This window comes from Pogoniulus pusillus, chromosome 1 (genome assembly GCF_015220805.1).
Source record: "Pogoniulus pusillus isolate bPogPus1 chromosome 1, bPogPus1.pri, whole genome shotgun sequence".
NCBI classification, from domain to species: Eukaryota; Metazoa; Chordata; class Aves; order Piciformes; family Lybiidae; genus Pogoniulus; species Pogoniulus pusillus.
In genome coordinates this window covers 36,109,045-36,134,194 of record NC_087264.1, presented here as the reverse complement: position 1 = coordinate 36,134,194, position 25,150 = coordinate 36,109,045, and the positions used below count along the sequence as shown (strand labels likewise).

At 38.8% G+C, this 25,150-nt stretch overlaps 1 protein-coding gene across 2 annotated transcripts in view; it reads left to right on the top strand.

The window, feature by feature from the left end:
- Window positions 1-25,150, top strand: part of PRKD1 (protein kinase D1) — a 135,053-nt gene that overhangs the window by 82,415 nt on the left and 27,488 nt on the right. Inside the window, exons 3-7 of one of the 2 annotated variants that reach the window (XM_064148279.1) lie at window positions 10,066-10,197; window positions 10,944-11,104; window positions 13,856-13,879; window positions 22,600-22,810; window positions 24,781-24,858. In XM_064148279.1, coding sequence (XP_064004349.1) covers window positions 10,066-10,197; window positions 10,944-11,104; window positions 13,856-13,879; window positions 22,600-22,810; window positions 24,781-24,858 — 606 coding nt within the window. The remainder of the gene's footprint in view (window positions 1-10,065; window positions 10,198-10,943; window positions 11,105-13,855; window positions 13,880-22,599; window positions 22,811-24,780; window positions 24,859-25,150) is intronic. The other variant, XM_064148284.1, reaches the window with a different exon arrangement.

Here is a 25,150-nt window from a genome sequence, read left to right as displayed (position 1 = left end):
ACTGGCACAGGTTGCCATGGGAGATTGTGGATGGTCCATCCCTGGAGGTGTTCCAGCCCCTGACATTCTATGATTCTGCCTGGATGTTTTCCCCTGTGACATTCTCTAGGTGATCCTGCCTTGGAAGCGGGGTTGGACTTCAGGTCCCTTCCAACCCCTACCATGCTCTGATACTGTGATCTGGAATGTACAGTTAACCTCTTTCTAAAATGAAGAAAGTACTGAAGTTGTTTTTTCAAGCTGTCTGTAGATGTAACCACCACTTCATCTGTGTATTTCTGACCTTTTCAGGATGAACGATATTTGCCAGTTTTCCTTTAAATGGGAGCACAGAAGGAGGTGACAAATGAGAGTTTCTATGGCTCTATGTCTTTAAGAGTTCTCTTTTTGGAGGACTTCAATGAAACAATTACTTTCAATGCTTTCAGACTTCCATTCTTCCCAGCATAGTTTATGTCCAATGCCATACCTTATTCATGAAGGGTTATTAAAAACTGCTATGTAAATTTGCCAAGTCTTTTAATGTTTTACAGAGCAAAATTTTATATTTTCCAATTTAATATGTGTTTGCTTATAAAACTTTTAGCTTTTTTACTGGGGCTAAATTACATTAGAATGTAAGAACTTTTTTTCTGCTGCTGGAAGGCAGACCATGAAACATTAGCATCTTGTTTGAATTAGCAGAATGTACTTAATCTGCTTGCTGTGAAGAATTGTGCTCAACTTGACAGGGTTCTTGAAGTGAGACAGTCAGCAGCTCTTTTATGTTCCAGTGCTGTGCTGATGAGGGCAGGAATTGATCCATTGCTTTGTTAAGAAGCTGGGTTTGGTTTAATATCACATAGATGTTACACCATGTAATCATTATATGCAGACAATTTATTTGGATTCAGTGTGGTTTATAATGTCTTGTAAAATATACTGCACTGAATGAAAGCTGTGGAAAACTATACAATTATAGTAAATGCCATGTATCAACATGTCACTGGATTGTAGTGTTAGTTTGACTGCCAGCTCCTCCAGATAAACATTATGATCTTACAGCTTTGAACATAATTTTACAGTACTCACCTAGTTGGTCATAGCCTTTGATTTTGCATCATTGTGATTGGAAAGCACTCTTCTTTTGGTGCCTTCATAGATTTGTTAACGAACTCTTTTTCACAGAATCAGAAATAACAAGATTGGAAAAAATCTATGAATAAGATCATCTAGTCACCTAAAATTAATAAACTAAACCATGGCACTAAGTGTCCAATTCCAATGTCCAGTCTCCAATTGCAAACTGCCCTGATCCCAGCACCTCATCTGGGAAGATTTGGTATACAGTGCTTATGTCCTGTTTATATAAACATAGGAAATATTAAACACTGAGATATGGAAATAAAATCTGTATTTCACTGATTATTTATTCTTTCCTAGTGGGAAGATGCTTACTTCTGTTACAGTACATTTCACTTTGCAGAGTCTCTTAGATCTATTAAATATATTCATACATGATCTGGAAAGCACAGTGTCGTGGAGGCAGGGAATTAATGTGTCTGAGTCAAGAATTATAAAAATAGTATTATTTTATTTTCCTGAAAACCCTGCCCCCAAACTATATACAGAATTAGTTTAGGTTTATCTGCAGGTTCTAATTCAATCAGAAATTCTTCAAAAGGATGTTATGGACAAATGTAGAGATTTAGGAAGTCAGGAAGTGGAAAAGGATAAGCTGTAAACACAGCTTTACCCCACTGTCCATCAGGCTGAGCAGAGAATGAAGGGAACATCAGGCTTTACTCATGGAGGTGAGGTAAGTATTCAGCAATGATCCCTTGCTGGATTCCTCTACGGCTCGTCTGCCTTCTGAGCTGCAAGCAATATCCAGTACTCTGGATCCATGTGGCAGAAGCTCAAGGCAAGTGGCAAAGCCACCAAACTCAGAAATGTCTCTGGGCATGGTTTCCACAAGGCAGGGATTCGTGGGAGTGATGCTGCCTCAGAAGCAGCAGGGGAGAGCCAAACTGTTAGGATCTCCCCGGTTTGGGATGGCAGCCAGGAAGTTGGCTGTGATATAGTCCAAGAGTAGTGGGGTCCAGGTGCCACCAGCAGCTCTCTCAAATGGACCTCAGGAATTGGGGAGAACCATCCAAAGGCAGGGATGGTGTAAAACCAAGAGCTGTGTAAAAAGGTAGGAGCCATCCAAAAGTGGGGGTGGTCCAAAATGGGAATTCTGTCACAGCAGAAACCTGTCCTGTCAGGGAGTCTGAAGACGGGACCTCTTTCAAGGTGGAAACCCCTTCAAGGCAGGAACCACCTCACGCCTTCTCCCTTGCTCCATTTATGCTTTCCTAGACAGAGTGTCCATTTGCCATTTTGTACTGGTGCAAAACCCCAGCCAACCACCAGCCTGACTCTGGTGTTGGCTTCCACACAGGGTCAGCACACATGCAGGAAGGCACCTCCTGCTGTTCCCCCTTCAAGTCTGCAGGGCCGGGGGGGAAGCAGTTTTTGTGCCTTCTTCTCCTCCCCATTCAAACCTGCTGGAGGGGGGAGAAGAAAGCAATTTGAAGTACTCTGGAACATACAACTGGCAAAGTGTTAGTGTCACCCCAAATTAAATTTGATATGGATCAATATAAAGTGTGGGACATTTATTGTTTTTTGGGTTTTGTTTTGTTTTGTTTTATATCTGTGTAATAAGGGGCTCAGAGGTAGCTGATGCTACCAAAAATTGAGTTGTTAAGTTCTAATTTGGAAGTTTTGTCTTAGCGCTCAATATCAGTCAAGAAAAGGAAATGCAAGCCTTGGAATTCTTAGGAAGGGAATAGAGACAAACCAGAAAATGCTTGTACTAATACTGCCCTTGTGCCATCTGTTTTTGTGACTTCTCTGCTTCAGACAGTACTTTTGCTGCAAAGCATGGTCAACTGAGGTGGTGGTTTGGGCATACCACTAGATGCTGCTGCTGCTGTGGGAACTACTGTTTAAGAAGCAGGATTCCAGGCTGAGTAGATTTTGGTCTGATTCAATCATTCCCATGCTTTTGTATTCTCACTACAAGATTTCACTAAAAAGAATGATTTTAAAGTTATGTCAGTTTAACAAGGGTAAGCTCAATCCCTGTGGATTTTCTGTGTTGTTATGATTAAGGTAGAATAAGCAGTTACATGATTTTAGTTATTATGCAAGCAACAATTTGGGTAGCCAGCTTTCCAAGGAAGGTGGGATTGAAGTTCATTACAGTTCATTACAGTTACATAGAATCATAGAATCATCCAAGTTGGAAGAGATCTCTAAGATCATCCAGTCCGACCTGGACCATTCATTGCAACAAAGCCTATGAGCGTCTAAAGTAGATCTCATTAATTCTTGATGCTCATTTTATATTATCACAGAATTGTCAGGATTGGAAGGGACATCAAAGATCATCTAGTTCCAACCACCCTGCAATGGGCAGAGACACCTTCTGCTAGATATGGTTGCCCAGAGCCACATCCAGCCTGCCCTTAAAAACATGTTCTATAGTAAGCAGATATATTAAAACCTCTGAATTTAAACTCCCCTTATTTTACTTAAAATATTTTGTCCTCACTTGGATGAGGCAGTTTTTTTTCCTTTCTTACTCATTTTTACTCCAGTTTCTTGATATGATACACATGACATTTACCCTTTAGAAGGTTTTACATGTTATCATTTTGACTGAATCTAGCACAACTCACTTCATACTGCCAGCTCTAGATTAATTAAATATTATACTTCAGCAGCCCCCTCTTCAGTGGATCCTTTTTCAAAAGACAGTGGTATTGAATGAAATTTGGAGTCTGTGGTTTATTAGACTACATTTTAATGGGTATTTCTGTGCTTATTTGGACTTCTAATGTAATTGAATTGTCCAGTTAGGGTTCTGAATCAATATGAATTGCTTATAATTAAAAAGGCATTGATTGATGGAGAAAACAAAAGTGTGTGTTAATGCAAAACATGTTTTCATCAGAGGACGAATCAAGTGTGTTTACTATTTAATCTGTTTAGTCCTTTCTTTATAGTGTATGAAACTTGGGTGTGGTTATAAATTATTTCTTTAACATCACTTTGCTTTTCTTAAAGGTAGAGATACAAAGTCCTATAGAACAGAGATTTTGTGTTTTGTTTTTTTATTGTGCATCCAATCAGTTCATATTTTTCAGCATAATCTTCAGTATTTATTTATTTAGTTATTTATTTATTTCCAACTGGCACATGTTGCTGAAGCCCTGACATTTTATTCATGCACCCTAATGGATTGTCTTGTACACATCCATGGATGTGTGCACCCCTTTTTGCAGACTCATCAAATTTGCTCTCACTGGCTGAATGCTGGCTTCAGTAGTTAGAAATAAAAAATACAGCAATACACAGTCTCCTGGTAATAATTTCTAATAGATTATGTTTGCAACTCTTTATGGTAAAATACAAGTGATCTTTTAGGAAGTGCTTGAGATATGTATAGCTAAAGCAGGTCTGAGCACAATCAAGCAAGCCTCCTTTCCTTGGGGAATCTAATGGAAACTAAGGAGGAAGAGATTCAGGAACTGCCACAGGTTGCAGTCTGATGTTTTTTATATCTGGATGGTAGTGTGAATCAAGCCTGGAGACATTGTCATTTGAACTGAAACCTGGCTTGATCCAGCTCTTAATAGAGCCCCCAGGAATGTTTCTGTTAATCTAGTTAAGGTATAACTTGTTGGCAGAAATTTTGGAAAGCCTGTGTGCCTTTAAAGGACATGAAGACTCTTGTCACTCTAGTGTGTTGCTGCAGAAGGTTATACTACAGGGGCTATGTTTGTTTCCTGGTTGGTTTGTTGGACTTCCTCCTCTTTGTGAATCTGGTACTCTTACTCATTTCCTCTCCCAGTGAAACAGTTCCAATCTTTTAAGCTCTCCATGTATGGAAGTCTCTTCCATGCCTCCAGTGAGTTTTCACATCTGTCTTTTCACTCTCACCATTGGGTTCATTTCACAGAAACTGAACAAAGAACATCAAATGAGGAACAGTAGTATCACCGTTTCCCAATTTTAGTTTCTATCGCTTTTGAGTATGGCTGAAATCCTGAGTAAACTTATTAAATCATAGAACACTTCTGTTATTCAGTGGGGCAGTGATACACTCTCTAAACATCTTATCTTTATGACCTTCAGCTCTACCTGGCCTGGCACTGGAGATGTTCCCATGATGAGTCATTCTTGAATTGTTGTAATCTATTAAACAGAATTAACCGCAGTTGAGAGCAGTCATTCATTTATTTCTTCTAGATTATGTCACCATGGGCACTTCATGTGCAAACTGTCCATTACTTAACATTGTCAAGCTAGGCATTGTTCCTTCTTCCCTTTTCTAGTCTTCTTAATGTACACAGAGGTACCTTAGTGAGTTTATCATAAGATTGTATTTTCAATTCCATTTTGCTTATACATTTAGCCATCAACACTTACTCACCATATAACAAACCATTGTCTTAAACTGTTATGAAAGAAGCTGAAAGGAATCAATTACATTTTACAAGTGCTACTAATTCTTTTTGAGCAGTATAATTCTGACAGTGGCCATGTAATCTATTACTTTGATTTTTTCAAAAGCCTTGGAAGAGAACTGTAAAGTACTTACAAAACAAAATCAGTGGAAATAAAGATGAAGATGTGCGGTGTTTGTTACAGAATATTAATTTAGGTCAATCTAAGCTTAGAAAATTAACAAGCTTTATTTTTAATTTGGACCAGATCCTTATTGCCAGTAGTCAGAGAGAATTTTGAACATGGTATCAGTAGCTCCAGTAAACTTGTGGAGTGTTTAATTTTGTTTTCCTGTGTTAAATCAATACCTCTTCAGTGTAATCTCGTGATTAACAAGGCCTGAATCTGTGAACTAAGGTATTGCTGTTTTTTCCACTTGGGTGAAAAATGCATGAATTCATAAAGAATTCTGTGCTGGGATTTCAAATCAATGTAAAACCTACCTTCTTGTATAGTCTGTAGGTTTGAAACTGTGAAGTCATTCTCAAATGTGTAGAAGTACGTTAAAATTGAACTTTAAAAATTTAGAATGTACAGATGAATCAAGCATGTTGACTCATATTAAAACTCTCATTAAAAGTCTGAGCTAGCACTAGACAGATGATGTCATGCTTTATAATCTCATACAGTTTATAGCTTAAATCTCACTTTATGGCTGAGATAATATAACAACAGGCTGTAGGGAATCTGGGTGCTGGAGTTGATTTATAAAGAACCAGAGATGAAAGCTTTTGTTCTACTTGGATTCCTCCTACATTGGCTCATTTGCACTCTTCCCAGCCTTACATTTACTAGCTCCTCAGTGCCTCTCCCAGTAAGGAGGTAGCTACTGGCCAGGGAAGGCTGGGCACATGTTCGTTTCTGCTGCGCCACTGCTTTCAGCTACCAGTTTTTGGTGCCATCAACCAAAATATATGAATGTTGCCTGTCCTCCATCTCCCTCATCTCTGGGATCTTCCCTCACTTACAGCCCTCACTTTGGCTTTCCAGGACCCCTTCTTTCTAAGATGGCTGCTGTGTCTTTTTGAGGATGTTTCTTTTCCATCTCCTATTTTTTTTAGGTCCCCCAACTTCATGGTGTTTCCAGTCTATGGTGTTTCAAATCTAAGTAGTCCATGTGTAATCAGCCTTGTAGTTGGTGGTTCAGTTTCCTCTCTCTGTCACTGGAGGATTGAGAGCATGCTGCTTTTACCTATTTTTCATACCTTCGGGATACTCCTAATCACATAGTTGATGTTTTCTGATGCTTTGACAGTCATGGATGCTAGATGACAGCTCCCATTACACAAAGCTCAATTGCTCACAGTAGCAGGATCTCACCTCTGCTAATTGTTCAAAGCCTTTTTGAACTTGAACTCAGAATGATCAGTAATTTACCTCTTTTTGGAACAAGACCTTGCCTCCATGGGTTGCAATGGCTTCTTGTTCTCATGTCCAGCTGTGCTGAACATTACATCTGCTCCAGAGTCCAAGACAAGGAGTATGAGACATTAACAGCCCAGTCATTAGTAGACCTTATGAAACAGTCTTGTCAAAACTGTTGTGGTTGCAATGTCTATGTTTTATGATACTAGGAATGCTTAAATAGATGATGACAAGTTAGCCTGAGAGTTCACACTGCGACAATATCATATGCAAAAAATGACATTGCAAGCTCTTCCACAGAATAAGTTTTTCAGGATGTGGTTGTAGACATATTTGGAGCTCCTTCTTCCTTTACTGCAGTTTTACATCAGCCTGAAAGGTGCTTCCACACTGTGCCTGCTCTGACAAAGCAAAATGATAGCTGAGGGAGAACAAGTTTAGACTGGATCATAGGAAGAGGTTCTTCAGTATGAGGGTGAAGGGACTCTGGAATAAGCTGCCCAAGGAGGCTGTGTATGCCTCCTCCCTGGAGGTATTCAAGGTCGAATTGGATGAGGCCTTGAGCAGCCAAGTCAAGTTGAGAGGTGTCCTTGCTCATGGCTGGGAGACTGGAGTAGATGATCCCCAAAGTCGCTTCCAACCAAAGCCATTCTATGATCTTTAATACAAAATGAGTGAGGAAGTGAATATACTTGTATTTTGTTCCATTTGTACAAGTGAAGAATAAACACATCATTTTGTTTTTCAAATAACAGCAAAATGTGTTTAGAAGTTGGATTGCTCAACCCCTTCAGTGTATTCTTTGATTCAGTTGGAATTGCAGAAAAACATCTTGCTGTATCCACAGAAAAGATGGTTGAGTTTAGGTCATACACCAAGTAAAATCACAAGAATTCCATTCATCATCTAAAATGTCTTCTGCTAAGTTTTATTTTCTGCTATAGTGAAGACAGCATTGCCATTACAGACTGAAATTTGCCTGTACAGTGAACTTGACTGCTGTAATCTGGGGGAAAAAATAGAAAAATAACAAACTTGGGAAAGTATTCTTAGGTGCTTGAAGCCCTTGAGGCTGAAAGAAAATGTTGACCTAACATTGTTAAATAAATATTAAAAAACCTTATTTCAGATTTTTGGATGTTCTCACATGTCAGAGTGTTTTATGAAGTCCCAATTCTATTAGATAAGTAAGGGTTTTAACGTGGCTTATTATGAAAACTAGAAAGAGAATAACTCTGGATAAATGAAAATTAAATCCTGATGTAAAAAACTTGTTAAATGGTTTGGATTATTTCAATTTAAAAAAAAAAAAGAAGGGTGAATAGCATTGGAGTCACTGAACCCTACTTTCATGATGATATTCTGAATGCCTCTGTTAAAAGATCCCTGGACTACTTGAGATGAGAAAAATATCTTTTTGGCATTTTTGGAAGTCTTTTTCCTAAGAGTAGGAGTTTTGTGCACATAAAGAACAGAGCCCAGGGCATAGGTCTTTATTAGCATGGCTTGCCAGCACTATAGTTAAAACCCTTTCTTTGATTGGCATGCAGATTTTTGCTTCTCTTAACATTAATACACAAGAAACAAGCCAGAGGCTTAAGGGTATTTGGATCTTTTATGAATTTATTTGAACTGAACCATTTGAAAAATAGTTTGTTTGGTAGTTTTTTTCTCTCAGTTGCAAATCAGGAATGTATTTCTGTTGAGAAGAAAAGCACTTCTATTAACTGGCTACATACTTTGTTCATACATACTGATAGCTGTGAAGAGTAGCCACCTGTTCAAATGGCAGACTGCATGAGATCAAAGGTTTGCATGCTTCATGTCTCACATTTGACAAATACTATTATGCACAAGACTATCTGATACATGTTCAGCATATTTAACAAGAAAACCAATAGATTTCATGAGAATACTGTGGCTCTGGCTGCATCTATATATTAAATAGTCTGAAAACCCATGCGTTGTTTATTTGGATGAGAAGCTGGATGTGAGCCAGCAATGTGCACTTGCAAGCCCAGAAGGGCAAACGCATCCTGGACTGCATCAAAAGCAGCATGGCCAGCAGATGGAGAGAGGAGATTCTGACACTCCTCTTTGCTCTGCTGAGACCTCACCTGGAATATTGCATCCACGTCTGGAGCCCTCAACAAAGGAAGGACATAGACTTGATGGAGGGGGTCCAGAGGAGGGCCACAAAAATGAGCTGGGGCTGGAACACCTTTGCTATGAAGACAGGATGAGGGAGCTGGGGTTCTTCAGCCTGGAGAAGAGAGGGCTTGAGGCAGACCTAATAGCAGCCTTCCAGAACCTGAAGGAGTCTACAAGAATCATAGAACCATAGCCTGAAAGTTGCTTTCACACTACCCATGCTCTGACAAAGATTCTGTGAGCCCTTATATATAGCTCTTTACAACTGTTGAAGTAGCTGCAGGCTCACATCACTTTGAAAGGATTGGTACATCAGGAAATCTACAACAGTCTTCCAACAGGACATCTTCCAACAGCCTTCCTTGCTCTGCAAGGTTTTTGTCTTTATTAATAATCATATAAATACATACTTTCTTTTTAGATTCTAATATGTGCTTTCAATTTGAGTGATCAGTTTACTGATACCAACATAGGCTGCTGAATCAGATACATCAAATGGTCAGCTAAAGAGGCTATTTTTTGGTACATTTTCCTTTACTTGTCTAAAATACCCTAATGTTTCTTTGCTGGGATGTGTTCCATTTATATTATTTACATTTGTATTACCATCAAGTAATATATTTATATATAAATATTTATATTGCCAGTTATATTACCCTCCAGTGTACTGAGTCAAGTTTGGAAAACAGTGTTTCAAAAAAAAAATTAACATCTGATGGAGCTCTGTTAATTCTGATAGGTGTTTGATGGGATGTTACCCATGAGTGTTTTACTGGAAAAATATTCTCAGTGAAGTTATTGCTGCAGGTTTGTAAAAGCAGCTCTTTCTTTATTCCCTGGTGGTCATTGTAGTATGAAGGATCTATCATCAACCTTTTTATCTTCAGAATGTGGTACAATGAGCAGCACAACCTTCATCATCCTAGTGAACAGGAGGAGTTTTGCTTTGTCCTCTGATGAAGCACCACGTCATTGAAACATATTTATGTTACTGGCTGTCTCTTGTTACAGCTTCTGCCACTTTTGAGGACTTTCAGATCCGGCCCCATGCTCTCTTTGTCCATTCGTATCGAGCGCCAGCCTTTTGTGACCACTGTGGAGAAATGCTGTGGGGGCTGGTGCGCCAGGGACTCAAATGCGAAGGTAAGCCGCAGCCAGACGTGTTTCTTCAGTCTTCTTAGGAAGAGGCTTGTCTGTTCCACTTACTAGGCATCAGAAAGTAATTACAGGGAGTAGACACAGTAAGAAGTATAAAAATAATTCACTGATTAAAGAACTTACTCTTTTGACTGCCTTGAGGCCTCCTAGATGTGGCATTGTAACCTGAAGTGCAAAAATACTGGTCTGTATGTATTTTGAAGAAAAGGTTTTCTGTCTTACACTTCTGAGCCTGTATCATTCTATCTAAAATTAATTGGGATGGTTTAACAGAAATTACTGTCACAGGATGTTAGAGGTTGGAAGGGACCTCCAGAGTTCATCCATGTCAGTTCCTGTGATCTCATAACAGCTATATTTTCTCGGTTTGCCATCACTGCCTGACTCCTGGCAGACTCTTTCCAATGGACTGAAAAACTATTTCCAGTGGAAGATTTCCTTACCTCACTAATACTAATCACAGACATTTCCTCTACTTTGAGACTACAGATTTTTGAAAAATCAAAGGAAAAAACCCACTAATTCTAGATACAACAGTTAAGAGCTTCTAACATTATCTCTCTAAAAGTTGGTAGTGTAGAGGAGCTAAACTAACAGCGTAAAGGAAAATGTAATCAATAGTAAGGGTGGTGGGTTTCAATTCTCTTTTGAAGATGAAAAAAAATAAAATGAGTTCTTTGCTCTTTCTGGTCATAAATCATAATTGGGTGGTTTTAATTTTCTCTTTTCAGGATGTGGTCTAAACTACCATAAGAGATGTGCATTTAAAATCCCTAACAACTGCAGTGGTGTACGGAAGAGACGCCTGTCAAATGTGTCTTTAACAGGACTCAGCACCATTAGGACAGTTTCTGCAGAACCCTCACCCAGCGCACCAGATGAAGCCCTCTTGGTATGGGATTCCCTAGCTATAGTGACCATGGCTGTTGCTGAAAAGAGACAGGGGCATTTAATGCTATAGTATCTAGTTTTGCCTGTTAAGAGACTACACAGGAGAATGGTATGCAAATTACAAAACCTTGCAGTAAGAAAAGACATCTTGATATAAAAGGGAGGTCATCAGCTTAAGGCATGTGGTTTGAAAGTGTGTGTCACTTCAGATAGTGCCAGGACCTCCTCCCTTTGAAGGCCTAAAACTGCCACTCCTGAATAGTCACATCTTAGGGAATGTCTTCTTTGGAACTAGAAGATTAATTGCTTCTGTATCAGACCATTGTATTCACTGATTTATGATACAGGAATGATGTGTCTCAGGAGATCACTGTGACCCAAACACTGTGGTATCAAACAGAGTATCTATTGCAGCCAAGGCTATAGATGATTAGTTGAAACCTCTGTATTCATCATATTTCTAAGTGCTCACAAGAATGTAGGAGAAATCTCTTATTTCCTTAGACAGCTTTTTATAGTGCATGTTTGTGTATGTGCCGTGGTTCAGTTAATTAGAAGGTGTTGGGTGATAGGTTGGACTTGATGATCTTCAAGGTTTTTTCCAACCTGGTTAATTCTGTGATTCTGTGATTCTATGTATCTGGGTGTCTATATAGATGTACAGTATACACATAAATATATGTTATACTTCTATATGCATTAATATAGTCATTTTCCATCTTGAAAACAACTCATTGGACAACAAAATGTGTAGAGGAGTACATCAGAATTAGACATATGTTTTATCTTTGGCATATATTTTCCTTTTAATACCTATGGTCATAATACACTTGAATAGTTCAGAATTTACACTGTGTGTAAATGAATCCACTCCTATGTGAAAATTTTGAAAACTTTAAGGTTTAAAAGAGAGGAAAGGATTTATAAGTACACACAACAATTAACATGTTTTCCTCTCAATTAGAATATTAAACTTATTAAACTTGACATACTAAAAGGACACTGTTGCAAATGATGCAGACCTGGTATTATCTGCAGTACCGTCTATGAACTGTAATTATGTACTTATGCTACTGATTATCATTAGCCTAAAAGCTACTTGGAAATTAAAGTTAACATTATGAGTCTGTATTTTTAATTGAAAAGCTGCATAAATGAGTGAGGTGCTTAAGATCTGCGAAAACTGCAGCAACAAATCTTTGTAGATTATTCATGATTCTCAGTAGGTTGCTTCAGAAAGGGTGTTTTACTCAGACTGAGACACAAGATTTTGAGGAAGACTGGCCCTAGTTCTGAATTGTTCCTGAAATTTGGGTTAAAAAAAAATGCAATGAGTGTCCTGGTATTCTCCCTATGAGTATTTATTGCACTGTACAGTTATAAGATAGAGAAAAAAAACAGTTGGAAAACATTTTTAATGATATATCTCCATTTGCTGATACATTCTTATATGAAATACCTGTTCTGCAAAGCTCCATATTTTTAAATTACTGAAATCATTACAATAGCTGATGAAGAAAACTTCCACAGGTACAGCAGGCTATACGTCTCTAAGGACTTTTAGTCACCAGCATTCCCATGCTTATGATTCAGAACATGACACATGCGTACGTACACGTGCGTGCACAAAGGAAATGTGTTTACAGTAGAAACAGGGATGGGCATTAGCCTAGAGAACAGACATAGCTTTCCAATTTCACTTGTATTTCCGGAACTCCTAGTAGCATTTACCATGTTTTCAGAAGTGCTGTTACCTATGGCTTCTGTGGCTTTTGTTTTGCTGTGGGTTTTTTTTGCATGGAATGTGTCTCGGGGATTCTTGTTGTTTTTTTTAACAAGTGTGTGCAAGCTGTCAGCTCTCCTGTATCAGCCCTGTCCTTTGGACTCCATTCTTCTGCAGTACTTGTGAGATAAGTTTTATGGCGGTTTCTGCTGTGGGACCAATCAAAGCATGCACTTTGCAATGTGTTCAGTTTTTCTGCAGTTGATGTGATCATACTCAGAAGCATCATCCCTGTTCACAAAAAATCACATCATTTGTTGCTGGTATTGATATGGCATTGAGTCACTGGGATCAAAATATAACCTCTGTCTGGCACCACTGAACTCAGTTCTCCCAGTAGGACTACACTGTTATTTTCACCCCTATTTTCTATAGAATCAGAGCACATGAGGGAGAAGGAGTTCCATGAGGTCCTTCATAAACAGAATTATTACTTGTTGTAATTTCAGGCTATGAACCAGAAAGAAGCCAGCTGTAACTGACAGCTCTAAATTTAATTTCTAAGTCTGACTTCTGGAAAAATGCCAGTTAGGAATTCAAGAATTTATGCCATAACTTATTGGCATTTGAAAAATATTTGAGACAGGATAATGCAGAATACTGCAAACGGTACCTTAATTATACTTCCACAGAGAACCACCACACACTGGCACTGTGTTAGTTTGGCTATAAAGGTTTTCATAAGCCAATAAAGCATTTTATTTGAGCTGAAAATGGACTGGGAAATATATCTGAGTACGGTTTGATTCTTTAAGTAGTTTAAAACTACTCAAACTAGAAGAATGCTGTGTAGCTCAGATTTTCACCTATGATAGCTCAAATGCAATTCTTGTGCATGATGTTTTATAATATCAAATGAGGGATAGCATAATCTCACAGTCATGCTTGCTTCTAAAGTAACATTTTCTGTCTTTTTCTCCCCCATGTTTCTTTGTTCCATTTTTTCTTCTTTCCAACTTACTCTCTCAGTCTCCTGTCAGCCCTGGCTATGAGGTATGTACTGGATTTACTCTACTCCCTATCACACTGTCTGGAACATCATCTTTTATGATTGTTAGTGCCAGTGTGAAGAAATGCAGGCATTTAAATGGATTATGAATGTAATTATTAGTACAATCTTCAGAACTAAGAACATTTATTTTTCTTATAAGAAGAGTATACCCAGTGTGAAACTCCTGAGTCCACTTTCTAAAGTGAAGATCATAATTCTTATACTGAACACTACATTTAGCTAACATTAAAATACTTTGATGCAAAAGTTGCCTTTTCATTTCTTAGACATGATAGTGTTCATGGGTTGGACTGAAGGCCTTTTCTACTAGTAGTAACACATAGGGAGAAGATTTTATCTTCCTTTTCAGAACGTTGAGAATTTGCTGAAGTTGTGTAGAAAATGAACATTTAAGTTGAACAAGCCTGATCTTTAACAATAAATGTCTAATATCATAGCACTGTAGTAGCTTTTTATCAGAATAGGGTTCCATTTCTGTGAAGAGTCTACAACTAACTTATAGCCATCTGTAGAAGAGTATCAAGCCTAAATGAGAGGACAATACTTATTTAATACATACTTCATGTCAAAGGTTGCCCTCTTCAGCCTACAGTATGGATTTTCCAAAGAATCTTGGTTGAAGTTTCAAAAGTTTTTGAAACTCTGAAATATTGATATTGAAATATTGATATTGAAACTCTGAAATATTGGAATATTGTAGTGAAGAGTAGATTTAGATGGAATGTTAGGAACAAGTTCTTTACCATGCGGATAGCAGAACACTGTAACAGGTTGCCCAGGGAGGTCGTTGAGGCCCCATCCTTGGAGATATTCAAGGTGAGAATTGATGGGGCTCTGGGCAACCTGCAGGGGAGGGTTGGCCTAGATGACCTTTGGAGATCCCTTCCAACCCAGGCCATTCTATGATCCTAGAATTCTGTGATTCTAAGGGCAGGCTTTGCAAACATTTTTCTTTCAAGAAATGTTACAGAGTTAATTGGAGGAATATTTTGTTATGATGAAATGAAGATTATCATGGCCGAACATTTATCACTTTGAAAGAAATAACTTTATTTCTTCCTAGAATGCAAACATTTTTAGTGTAGTGTACCTCAGAATTCCAACTTCACAGTATACCCATAAAAGAAAACAAACAAGCATATGTAGAGGAGGGATTTTGTAATATCCAAGATATTTTTATTTTATGGGTGTGTGATAAGTGGATAGTGATGGATTACCCTAAATTAACAGGAATTAAAAGTAATAACAATGGAGAAAAAAAAGAAAATTGTGTTTCTCTGGTAACAAGAAAATATGTTAATTGCCTATGTTTTTACTTTAAATTACATTTATATGACATAATAGAAGTTTATTTCTATATAAGTTTGCATTATTTTGTTAAGTTGTGTTCATTCTCCTATAAGCAGTGAACACTGATAGGTTAAAGTGAATTTATAGACACACTGCAAATGGTTTTTCAGAAAAAGTCTATCTGAGCTTTGCATATAAAATAAGTGGAATATTAAAGTTACTTACATATTAACTTTGTGATGAAGAATCAGGAGTTATTTTTTACTAAGTCAGTTGAAATTTAGATGATTTTAGTTAAAAAGACCATTTGTGTATCACTGACTGAATATGAAGCACCAGGTGTTGCCTGCCTCTGTAGGTTTGTTACGAGCAGAGCTGTCTTGAGGCATTTCAGCTGTATATAGAAAAGTGATTTTGCAGAACTAGGGCAATAGAGGCTCTGGTAGGGAATCATCTTGAGTTGTAGGTGGCCATTTTACTACAGCTACTTGTTTCTCTTACTATACTGAAATAGGGAGTCCTTGTTTCCAGTGACTCCAGTATTTCCACTGCATGAAGCCTTCCTTTTCCACACTGAGAGAGAAGATGCATCTTGTTTTCCCATTTGCAGCCCTTGCAAAGCCTCATGCCTCCCCAGCTCACTGAACTGGAAAAATGGAGCCCTTGAGGGAAGGGTTAAAGAGCTAGGGTATTGCAGCTGAGAGCATCTTCCTGCCTTAAGCCAGTAGTAATTAGTAGGAATCCTTTTCTGATGGCTGGAGTTCATTAGACTGAAGAACCTCAGGGGCAAAATGAGAATTTCCTCTTGAAGACAGACACTCAAGTTAACAGTGAATTATACCACATGTAGCAGTATTCTACTCTGTCATGCCCAAGATACCCTCCAGTGCTCCAGTGGTGTACACAGCACGTTTCTCTCCATCTTATGGGAACTTATTTTCAGCATGGTCATTTGTTTAATAAACACCCCTATGCTGTTCTGATCTTTTGTGAGGCACTGGTTGTTATTTAAAAGTAATAGAAGTGTGAAATATAGGCGGTGAACAAAACCAATCCTCAGTAATGTTTACATTGACTTTGTGCCAGATTCACCTGGCCAATCTAGGAGCATGCACGGAATAGAAATGAGAATCACATACTCAGTGAATCTGGTGCTGAGAGTTAAATATTTAAACAGGAGTCTAAGGTAACCCCACTATCTTTTAGGTGGTGGTGGTGGGGTTGTTTGTTTGATGTTTTGGGGTTTTTTTTCTTTTTATGCTTTTGTACAATTCTTTAAAATATTGAAACATATTAAGAGTAAAAAACAGCTCATTAAAAACATTTAAAATGTAGTTCTCCTTGTTCTGTAGCACCTCTGCTGTGAGGATAGGCTGAGAGAGCTGGGCTTGTTCAGCCTAGAGATGACTCAGGTGTGTGACTTTAGAGATGCCTTCCAATACCTGAAGGCTTCTTACAGGAATGCTGGAGCAGGATTTTTCCTAAGGGTGTCTAGCAACAGGATGAGTGGGAATTGTTTTAAGCTGAGGCAGGATTAGGCTGGGTCTTAGGAAGAAGTTCTTCAGTTCAAGGGTGGTGAGACTCTGGAATATGCTGCTGAAGGATGTTGTAGATGCCTCCTCCCTGGGAGGATCTTCAAGGCCAGGCTGGATGAGCCCTTGAGCAGATGAGTCTAGTTGAGAGGTGTCCTTACCCCTGGCAGGGAGGTTGGAGTAGATGATGTCTAAGATGCTTTTCAACCTAAGCCTTTCTGTGATACTCAAAAGTCTAACTGAATCCTGAATTAAAATGTTACAGAGTACAGAAAGTAAAGTTGGAGTGGTTTGGCTTACCTTAAACACTGCTTTGACATAAAATAATAGTAGACCTTGTACTAGCTGCCACTAAATACTGTAGTGATGGATTTCTTGTGACTAATTAATTGGAAAATTTCTGACCTAGTTTGCCCCAGTATGATGATTCTAGAAGTTCATTACGGCTAGATGAGATCCAAGTGATGATCAAGTTTAAAAAGATGTCTATTTAGGAAAGTGTTAAATATTTAATTGGTTGTGAGCCTAATATTTTCCAAATATCCAGGAAAGCAGGTACAAGAGCAAATGATAGACAGGTTAAGGTGTACATGTTCTGAAATCTTGTGTCCCATGTCTGCTGATGTTTTTGAATACAACTTGTTTGTGATCCCTTGGAGAGGTTTTATGGATATTTGATTTTTCAGCTTGGAAGAGGAGAGAGGTTCAGGTTGTCATTGCACTTAGATAATTGCCACCTACTCTTAAATCCTCTATTTTGTTTTTAGGAAAGATGTAATAGTAGTTGTCAGTTTGTAATCCTTCATGTAAGTCACCGTGTCTGAAACAAAAAGCTTGTGGATGCTCTCTGACTGAACAGTAGGAATTCTGTAGGCGTGTATGGCACGTTGAAGCAAATGTACACTCAGAGTTATGTTCTTTTTGTTCCTAAGTACTAACACAGGGGTTTGCATATACTGAAAATTCCCAAAACTGGCAAACACTGCAGCATGCACTTTACTGTAGCATCTCTGAAGTACTGTTTGTGTTAGAGCTGGAGCTTGAGAAGTGGTACAAGATCCCAAAGTGTGATTTGTGTTTTGAGGAGCCAAAGCAATCAGCGTATCCTTGTGTCTGCACTTAACCTGGCCTAAACACACTCACTGGTGCTTTCCCTTCTCATCTACGAGCTTGTTTTTCTATGTTGGTAGTAACTCAGTGCCTCAAACTTACTCTCTTTAGACAAAGCTTTCCGTGCTGGTTTGTCCAGACCTCCTCTGTCCAATGGCAAGACTTTTTCTAAACCAGTGGCTGTACTTAAGCCTGAAAATCTACTGCTTGTCCCTGATTCAGTAAGGGTGGTTTGGAGGTAGTGTCAAATGGGATGCATTTATACAGGCATTGGGGAGGAAAAAAATAACAAAGGCAATATTCATGCATGCAAAGATTCCCTGAAGGGGTTTGTCTTGGCTATGACATCTTTGTACCATGGTATGTGCCTTCTATTGTTCTTACTAGTTGCAGTAGGCAGTAGGCGCAACTGAGCTGCTGTGTCTGGCTTACGATGTGGGTATTCTAGGAATGCAAAAGACTTACATGAAAATGAATTATTACTTTACTAAATGATGAAGCACATAATAGAAGATCAGACCAAACTAAATATTAATCGTGTCTGTAAGATGCAGCAAAAAAACCTTGGTGCTACATAAGCTCTACTCTGCCTGCTGGCACTGACAAATCGTTGTCAACAAAAGGCTTTTGTTTTGGGAAATCCTTACTCTGAGAAGTCACACAATGACTGCTGAAACCCAGTAATCTTCTCTTACTTTACAAAATAAGTCAGGTTACAGGCAGAGCATTCAAGCCACTGTCTGCTGGTATTGATGTCTGATTTGGGGAACAGGCTACATAATAATTTACATCTGTAGATAGTTTAATATTAACAGCTTGTACTGAAGTAATTTCTTTGATGTGTTTACACATGTGACACTGAAGTGTTTTTCAGACCATAGCTGTCTAACTGTGGTGCTTGTAAGATTAAATCATACACTTGACTTAAAGAGAAGAGTGCAAGAAGCCTTGAAAACACAGTTGATTGCAGTCTGAGTGTGGTATTCCAGTGTATTTAACTGAAGATTTGTTTCCTTCAATTCATGTAGTTGCAGTCACACAGTTTAATTTGTAAAAGTAAGTCAACATTTGCATTGCATTAAAAAGATAGTAGTTCCTGTGGTTACCAAGATACCTAGCACCTCATTTGACAGTAGCTTCCTGTGAAGAAATTGTATGTGAACACACTAAGGCATTATCTTCTGCCTTCAGTATAGGAAGGAAATACATGTTTCAGCAAGTAATGCTTTAGCACTGCAAATGAAACTTCGTGTGGACAGTTGGGGTTTTTTCAGATGCATAGCACTTATCTCAGTTGTCCAAGCAGTTTATAGAAACTAGCTCATAATAGTTTCTTTTACTAAGGCAAATGTTTCAAAGTGGCAGGAATACTTTTGCTGTTTCTGGTTGAATATCACAGAATGGTAAGGGTTGGAAGGAATCTCTGAGGGTCATCTAGTCCAACTCTGCCTGCTAAAGCAGGTTTGCCTAGAGCACCTTGCACAGGAAAAACATCCAGAGAAGCAGACTCTACAACCTCTCTGGGCAGCCTGTTCCAGTCATTCCAAAAATAAGTAAAAGACTTCCTTATGTTTAGGATGGAACATCCTGTGTGCTAGTTTGTACTTGTTGCCCCTTTTTCTGTCACTGATTACCACTGAAAAGGCACTGGTACCATCCTCTTGGTACTCTCCTTTTAGATGTTGATAAGCATTGGTAAGATCTCACAATCTCCTCTTCTCTAGGTTAAACAGCCCCAGGTCTCTCAGCCTTTTACAGAATCACAGAAACACAATGATAGAGGTTGGAAGAGACCTCTGGGGATCTAGTCCAGCTCCCCTGCTGAAGCAGGTTCACAGAGGAGAATAGGATGTGTAATGTGTTCTCCTCTGAGTGAAGGTTACTTACTTAAATGTTTCTGCAAGCATAATTTGATGATCAGATGTCAAAATTGAAGTATTTCTTTCTCCTTGAATGTGCAGCTCCTCAGTACAGTTTTGTCAGAATCTGTGGGACATTTTTTAGTGGGACTCTTGAAACCTTTTAAAAGAAGCTAGGCAAAGATTATGTATCAGGTTAGCCTGTGCAGCTGGATTGCAGGGTTGCTCCCAAGAGGCCAATTCTACATCCAGGCAGTCAGCTTTCTTGCTTCCTATCAGTCCCTTCAGTGTCTTCCTAAAGTTTCTTTGATTTCTGTGCTTGAGAGGGATATATGTGGTGCTAGGAGACAGTCAAGATCACTGGAGTAGTAAGAACAGCTGTATCTATCTACAGACAAGCAGTATTTATTTCCATTTCCTAACTGTGTCTTGCAGTGGGTATGGACAAGGTAAAAATGTCAGGAAAGATCTCCTACTGACCTATGAGGTACCTTTGGGGTAGCAATGTTATGGAGAACTGTGTTCTTCCTTCAGTGACAGGGTTCTGTACAAGGGCTTTGTGCTTCTTGCTAGTGTAGACAAACTGGTGCATCCTTGAATAGCTTCTAACAAAGCTCTAAGTAAACCATGAGTAGCTTCACCATATTCCAAAGTTTGGAAGTAATTGAACAAGAAGGATCAATGTAGCTGCTAACAAGAGTCAGGCAGAATGCCCCATGTTGAGGAAAAGCTTTTTGGTTTTGAGTTTGTTTTTTTTTTTAAGAAAAGAGTGAGCAAACATTGGCTTCTCTGAGGTATTCTCATGGTGTAAGGCATAACTGAAACGAAGTCTCTGGGTATGACAAATGTGGCTTGGCTGGACATCCAGACAGTTAAATACATGCACATGGTTCTTCGTGATCACTTGGAAAGTTATATTCTGAGCTGTTAAAGTACAGATTACCTTGCTGAGATGATTGTTATAAAGGACTAGGTAGTGTTTGGGGCCATGCAGACTGTTAGTTTCCATGGGGTAATCCAGTTAAGCAGTCATTTCCTGGGAAGTTTCCAGATTTGCTGAGTCAGTAGCCTGGCTGACAGATGGGAAAAACTAATTTATCCTTCTAGCAAACCAGGTACACTGGCCAAAGAAGGCGCTTTGTGGAAGAGTTTGGTGCTTTTGCAGTAGAAATGGGGTAGTTCCTAATTTAATTTTCTCTCAAGGCATTTAAATTGTGTCATCTATCTGCTGCTGGGAGTGGTAGAAGTGGATTTTACAAGGTATTGGAAAGAGAAGCTTGTAATTGACAAAAGGAAGGAGAAACTCCTTCTCCTAATCAGTCATTAAAGGTTTGTTGAGTGATGTTCTGGCTGCTGCTGCCATGAGTTGTCACCAACTTCCCTTCCCTTGCTGCCTCTGGGCAGAGCAGAGGGTTACATCACCTCCAGCTGGAAGCGGGGAGGGGATTGCAACTGCAATATGGCAGGCCTGGGCATGCAGGAGAGACCAGAACCCCACCTGCCGATCTTTCCTAGTATGGGAGAGGGTGAATCTTAGCTTTACTTCTTGCTTAACCTGAAGACAATGTAAATTAGAAACTATGTAGCAGCCCAGTGCTTGCAGAATGGCAAGAAATAACTGAAATAACCTTTTGTGTAAATAGAAAAAGCTGAGAGATGTTTCTTGCAAAGAAAATGCTAGAATGAGTTTACACCTACCTCATTTTGAGGTAAAGGTGGTGAAATTGTGTTCATTTGTTATTGAGCTTGCTGTGCATTCTCACTATATTACTTTTAACAGAAACAGAAGCAGCAGTTTGAATATTAAGCTCAGAAAGAAGGCAAAGCCTGGATCTCCTTCAGATTCTTCTGCTATCAGAATGACTTTCAAGTACCTCTCTATTGCAGGATTCTCAGGCAGAAGCATACAGGAATGTACTTCTGTATTTTGGGAACCAGGGAATAATAATCGTCTTTCTCAGATGATGAATTTCCTGTAACATTATTAGTTTGAAGGAAAAGTGTCATTTCCAGTAAAGCCAATCTGAAATTCCAGCTACTACAACTTTGTGAGCAGTGCAGGCTCATTGGGCATTATTAGTCTTCTAGATGCAGATGATGGCAAGAAGATGCTGAGTTTTAAATGATCAAGCTGCATCTTGCCAGTTTTTTTTTTCACGTTAACTGTGAGTGCAGTTTGGTTGTTTCTTGAAGGCAATTCTTAGGAGAAGGCAGTTTCCTGAGTCAGTTGTTTCCTGAGGTAATTACCATAATTATGTCTAAACGAATTTAGTAGGGAAAATAAGGTAAATTGTTTCTTTCAGGGATTCTTGGCATTCCATAGCTAAGTCTGTGTGTCTCATGGCGTACATATTTATATATATATATGCATTTAAATACTTATTTGATCTGTTGTGCATTATCTAAATGTGGTAAGGTACGTGAGAGTAAAAGTTACAAGTAGAGGGAAAGGAAATTGCTAATCTGTTTGCTATCAAAACCTGCATGCACTTAGGTTAAGGTAATAATTTTCGTAATGTTTATGCAAAAATACACAGCCTTTTGAAGTTGCTCTTTATACAACACAGAAAACGAGAAGTACAAATGACCTGTGTTGTTACCAGAGCACAAAATGCTTTTCTGAGGAATCTTTAGTGAATTTTATTCTTTTTTAATATAAAACTCCATTTCATCCACCATGTAAAATGTATGACAGTAGTGTTGGCAAAGATATTCTTTGATACCAATCCAGTTTTCCCAAAGCAGTCTGTGGAGGGGTGTGTTGCATGTTCTATTAATTTGTAAAAGTATCTTACTTTTTATGAATTAGGACTTATTATTCTTGAGGTGAGTATATAGGAATAGGTTACTCTCTTAAAAATTGATAAGCCATGATTATGTTAAAAGGGTTTTTTTTTCTGTATTTCATAGCAAAAGACACCTTCAGAATCCTTCACTGGACGAGAGAAGAGATCAAATTCACAGTCCTACATTGGACGACCTATCCAGCTAGACAAAATGTTACTATCCAAGGTTAAAGTGCCTCACACTTTTGTCATCCACTCTTACACACGACCAACAGTTTGCCAGTACTGTAAGAAACTCCTCAAAGGGCTTTTTAGACAGGGGTTGCAGTGCAAAGGTAAGTAAATATTCTTTAGGAATATAAAAGCTAAGCATAATGAAATTAGTAAATTAACATTTGAGTAGTTACTATGTAATCTTATTAATGATTTCTTCACCAAACTGTCTAGGTGTAGGCACATGTACAAATGCACAGGATTAAAGCTGGAAGCAGAATTCTAGTGGTGGTTGTTCTGCAGGAGCTGCTGCATGGCTGTTCATTCTTGCCCTGTGGTGTATCTGCACTAGTTCACATCTCTTTCATTCAACTGCAGACTATCTTGTGTTTGGCACTGAGTGAGCCTGTGCTCACAGGCAGTTGCAGCAGAATAGCTCACACAAAGGGCTGTGCTCTTATCTTCATTGTTTTCAGTGTATAGTCTTATATTTACAGATTGACAGACTGCATTGGGTTGGAAGGGACCCTTAAATGTCATCTTTTCCAGCCACCTTGCAGCGAGGAAGGACATCTTTCACCTAGATCAGGTTGCCCAGGGCCACATCAAGACTGATCTTGAATGTCTCCTAGGACAGGGCCTCAACCACATCTCTGGGCAACTTGTTACGGTGTTTTACTACATTCTTTGTTAAAAACGTTCTCTATTAGTCCAACCTAAACCCATTCTGCTCCAGTTTCAAACCATTGCCCCTTGTCCTATCACTACAAGCCCTTCTAAACAGTCCTTCCATAGTCTTGCTTTAGGTCCCCTTTATGTTTCAGTTTGAATTGAAGCATATTCCTGAGTCCCAGCAATTCGGTTTTGGGGAAGTTGTAATGGAAATAAATTAAGATAGACTTATATGAGATCTTTGAACATTTTTTCAACTGACTAACGAGCTTTCAAGTCCCATGGTGTTGTACCTTAGCAGGTGCCAAAGTGAATCAAGCCCCTTGGATTGTAGCCCAGATTACTGGTTTGCTTTAGCCAGGTAGAGTGTCTATAAATACAAAGTGTTGTCCATGCTGTGTTGTTCGAAAACATTGGCTAACAGATCCTTAAAATCATTTTCCTCTTATTAAAGCAAACCATAATAATTTAATCAGAATACTCTGTGTTGCATTTTTGAACTATCACCTTGCAAAAACTCAGGGTTGTATTCATTTAACTTTGGATGTGATTTAAATAGAGCAAAATCTCTATGAAGGCATCATCTCATTCAGTTCATTTGGAATCCCAATGACATGAGCAAATATTAACCTGTTTTGATTATTTTTTAAAGTAAAGAATTTAGCTACGGTTTGGTACTTCTGTACCTCACCTCAGTTTTGGATCAGTTAACTAATTACAGGGTCACAGACATCTTTAGTATATTCCTTCCTTCCTAACTCTTTGATTTTCCAGGTGTGTTACTAAGTTACGGCTCTTAGTTTAAAACAGATTTGCTCATAAGCCAAAACACTTAAGATGACAGCTGATGAAGTGCTGCTTACACATATGAAAAAAGTATAGGTAGAGTGAAATAAAAATAGCTGTAAAATAAGGTATTGAAGCTCTCAAGAAGTCGCTCAGCAATGCAAAGAACAAATATTTTCTCACTTAGAACTGTTGACTGAGATTCTGCTGTTTCAATTTTCAGTCTTCAGCATTCTCTCTGTCAGTCATTTCAGCTGCAGTGTATGCACTGCAACCTGATCTGCTTCTTTCACTGGAAAAAGCAGCTCTGGTTTTATAGCCAGGTGCTCAGGTCTGTTGATTGCTTCCCTAGCAGAGGTGAGCACACACTTCAGCTGCAGCTAGCAGTCCTCAGCAATGCTTTACGCTGCAACCCACTGCCATAAGTATTGCTTTACTTTCTGCTTTTAGCATCTTTAACTTGTCCCACTGGCAGGCGGCATGCAGCTAGTCTAAGGAATACTCCCTGACATGTTAACTTTGTGTGAGTGGAATGGTAGGGTTTGACATTCACAGGCTAGGAAAAAATGTAATTGTCCCAGAAAAGGCAGAAATAATTTTATTGTGTGCCTTTTTTTTTTTGTATTCTTCACAGACTGTAGGTTCAACTGCCACAAACGCTGTGCTCCAAAGGTACCAAACAACTGTCTGGGAGAAGTTGCCATTAACGGGGGTGAGTTGCCTTAACTGTTGTTTGTGTCACTGTTTAAACCAACAGTTAAATGAAAGGGAACTGTAAAACAGAGCCATGCACGTTTTTCTGTTGCTTGGGAGAGACCTTTCCTCTGCTGTATTTCTGTTGTATGTTGAAGATGAAGTGTGGGAGCAGCCCTATGAGTGGTTTACATGCCACCAACTCAAAGCACGTGTCTTCCATACAGATGGCACTAAGAGACTCAGTCTAAGGGAATTTAAAATAAGTGTTTGTTTTAGGAGACTCTTCCTGAGAAGGAAAAGCAGAGCTG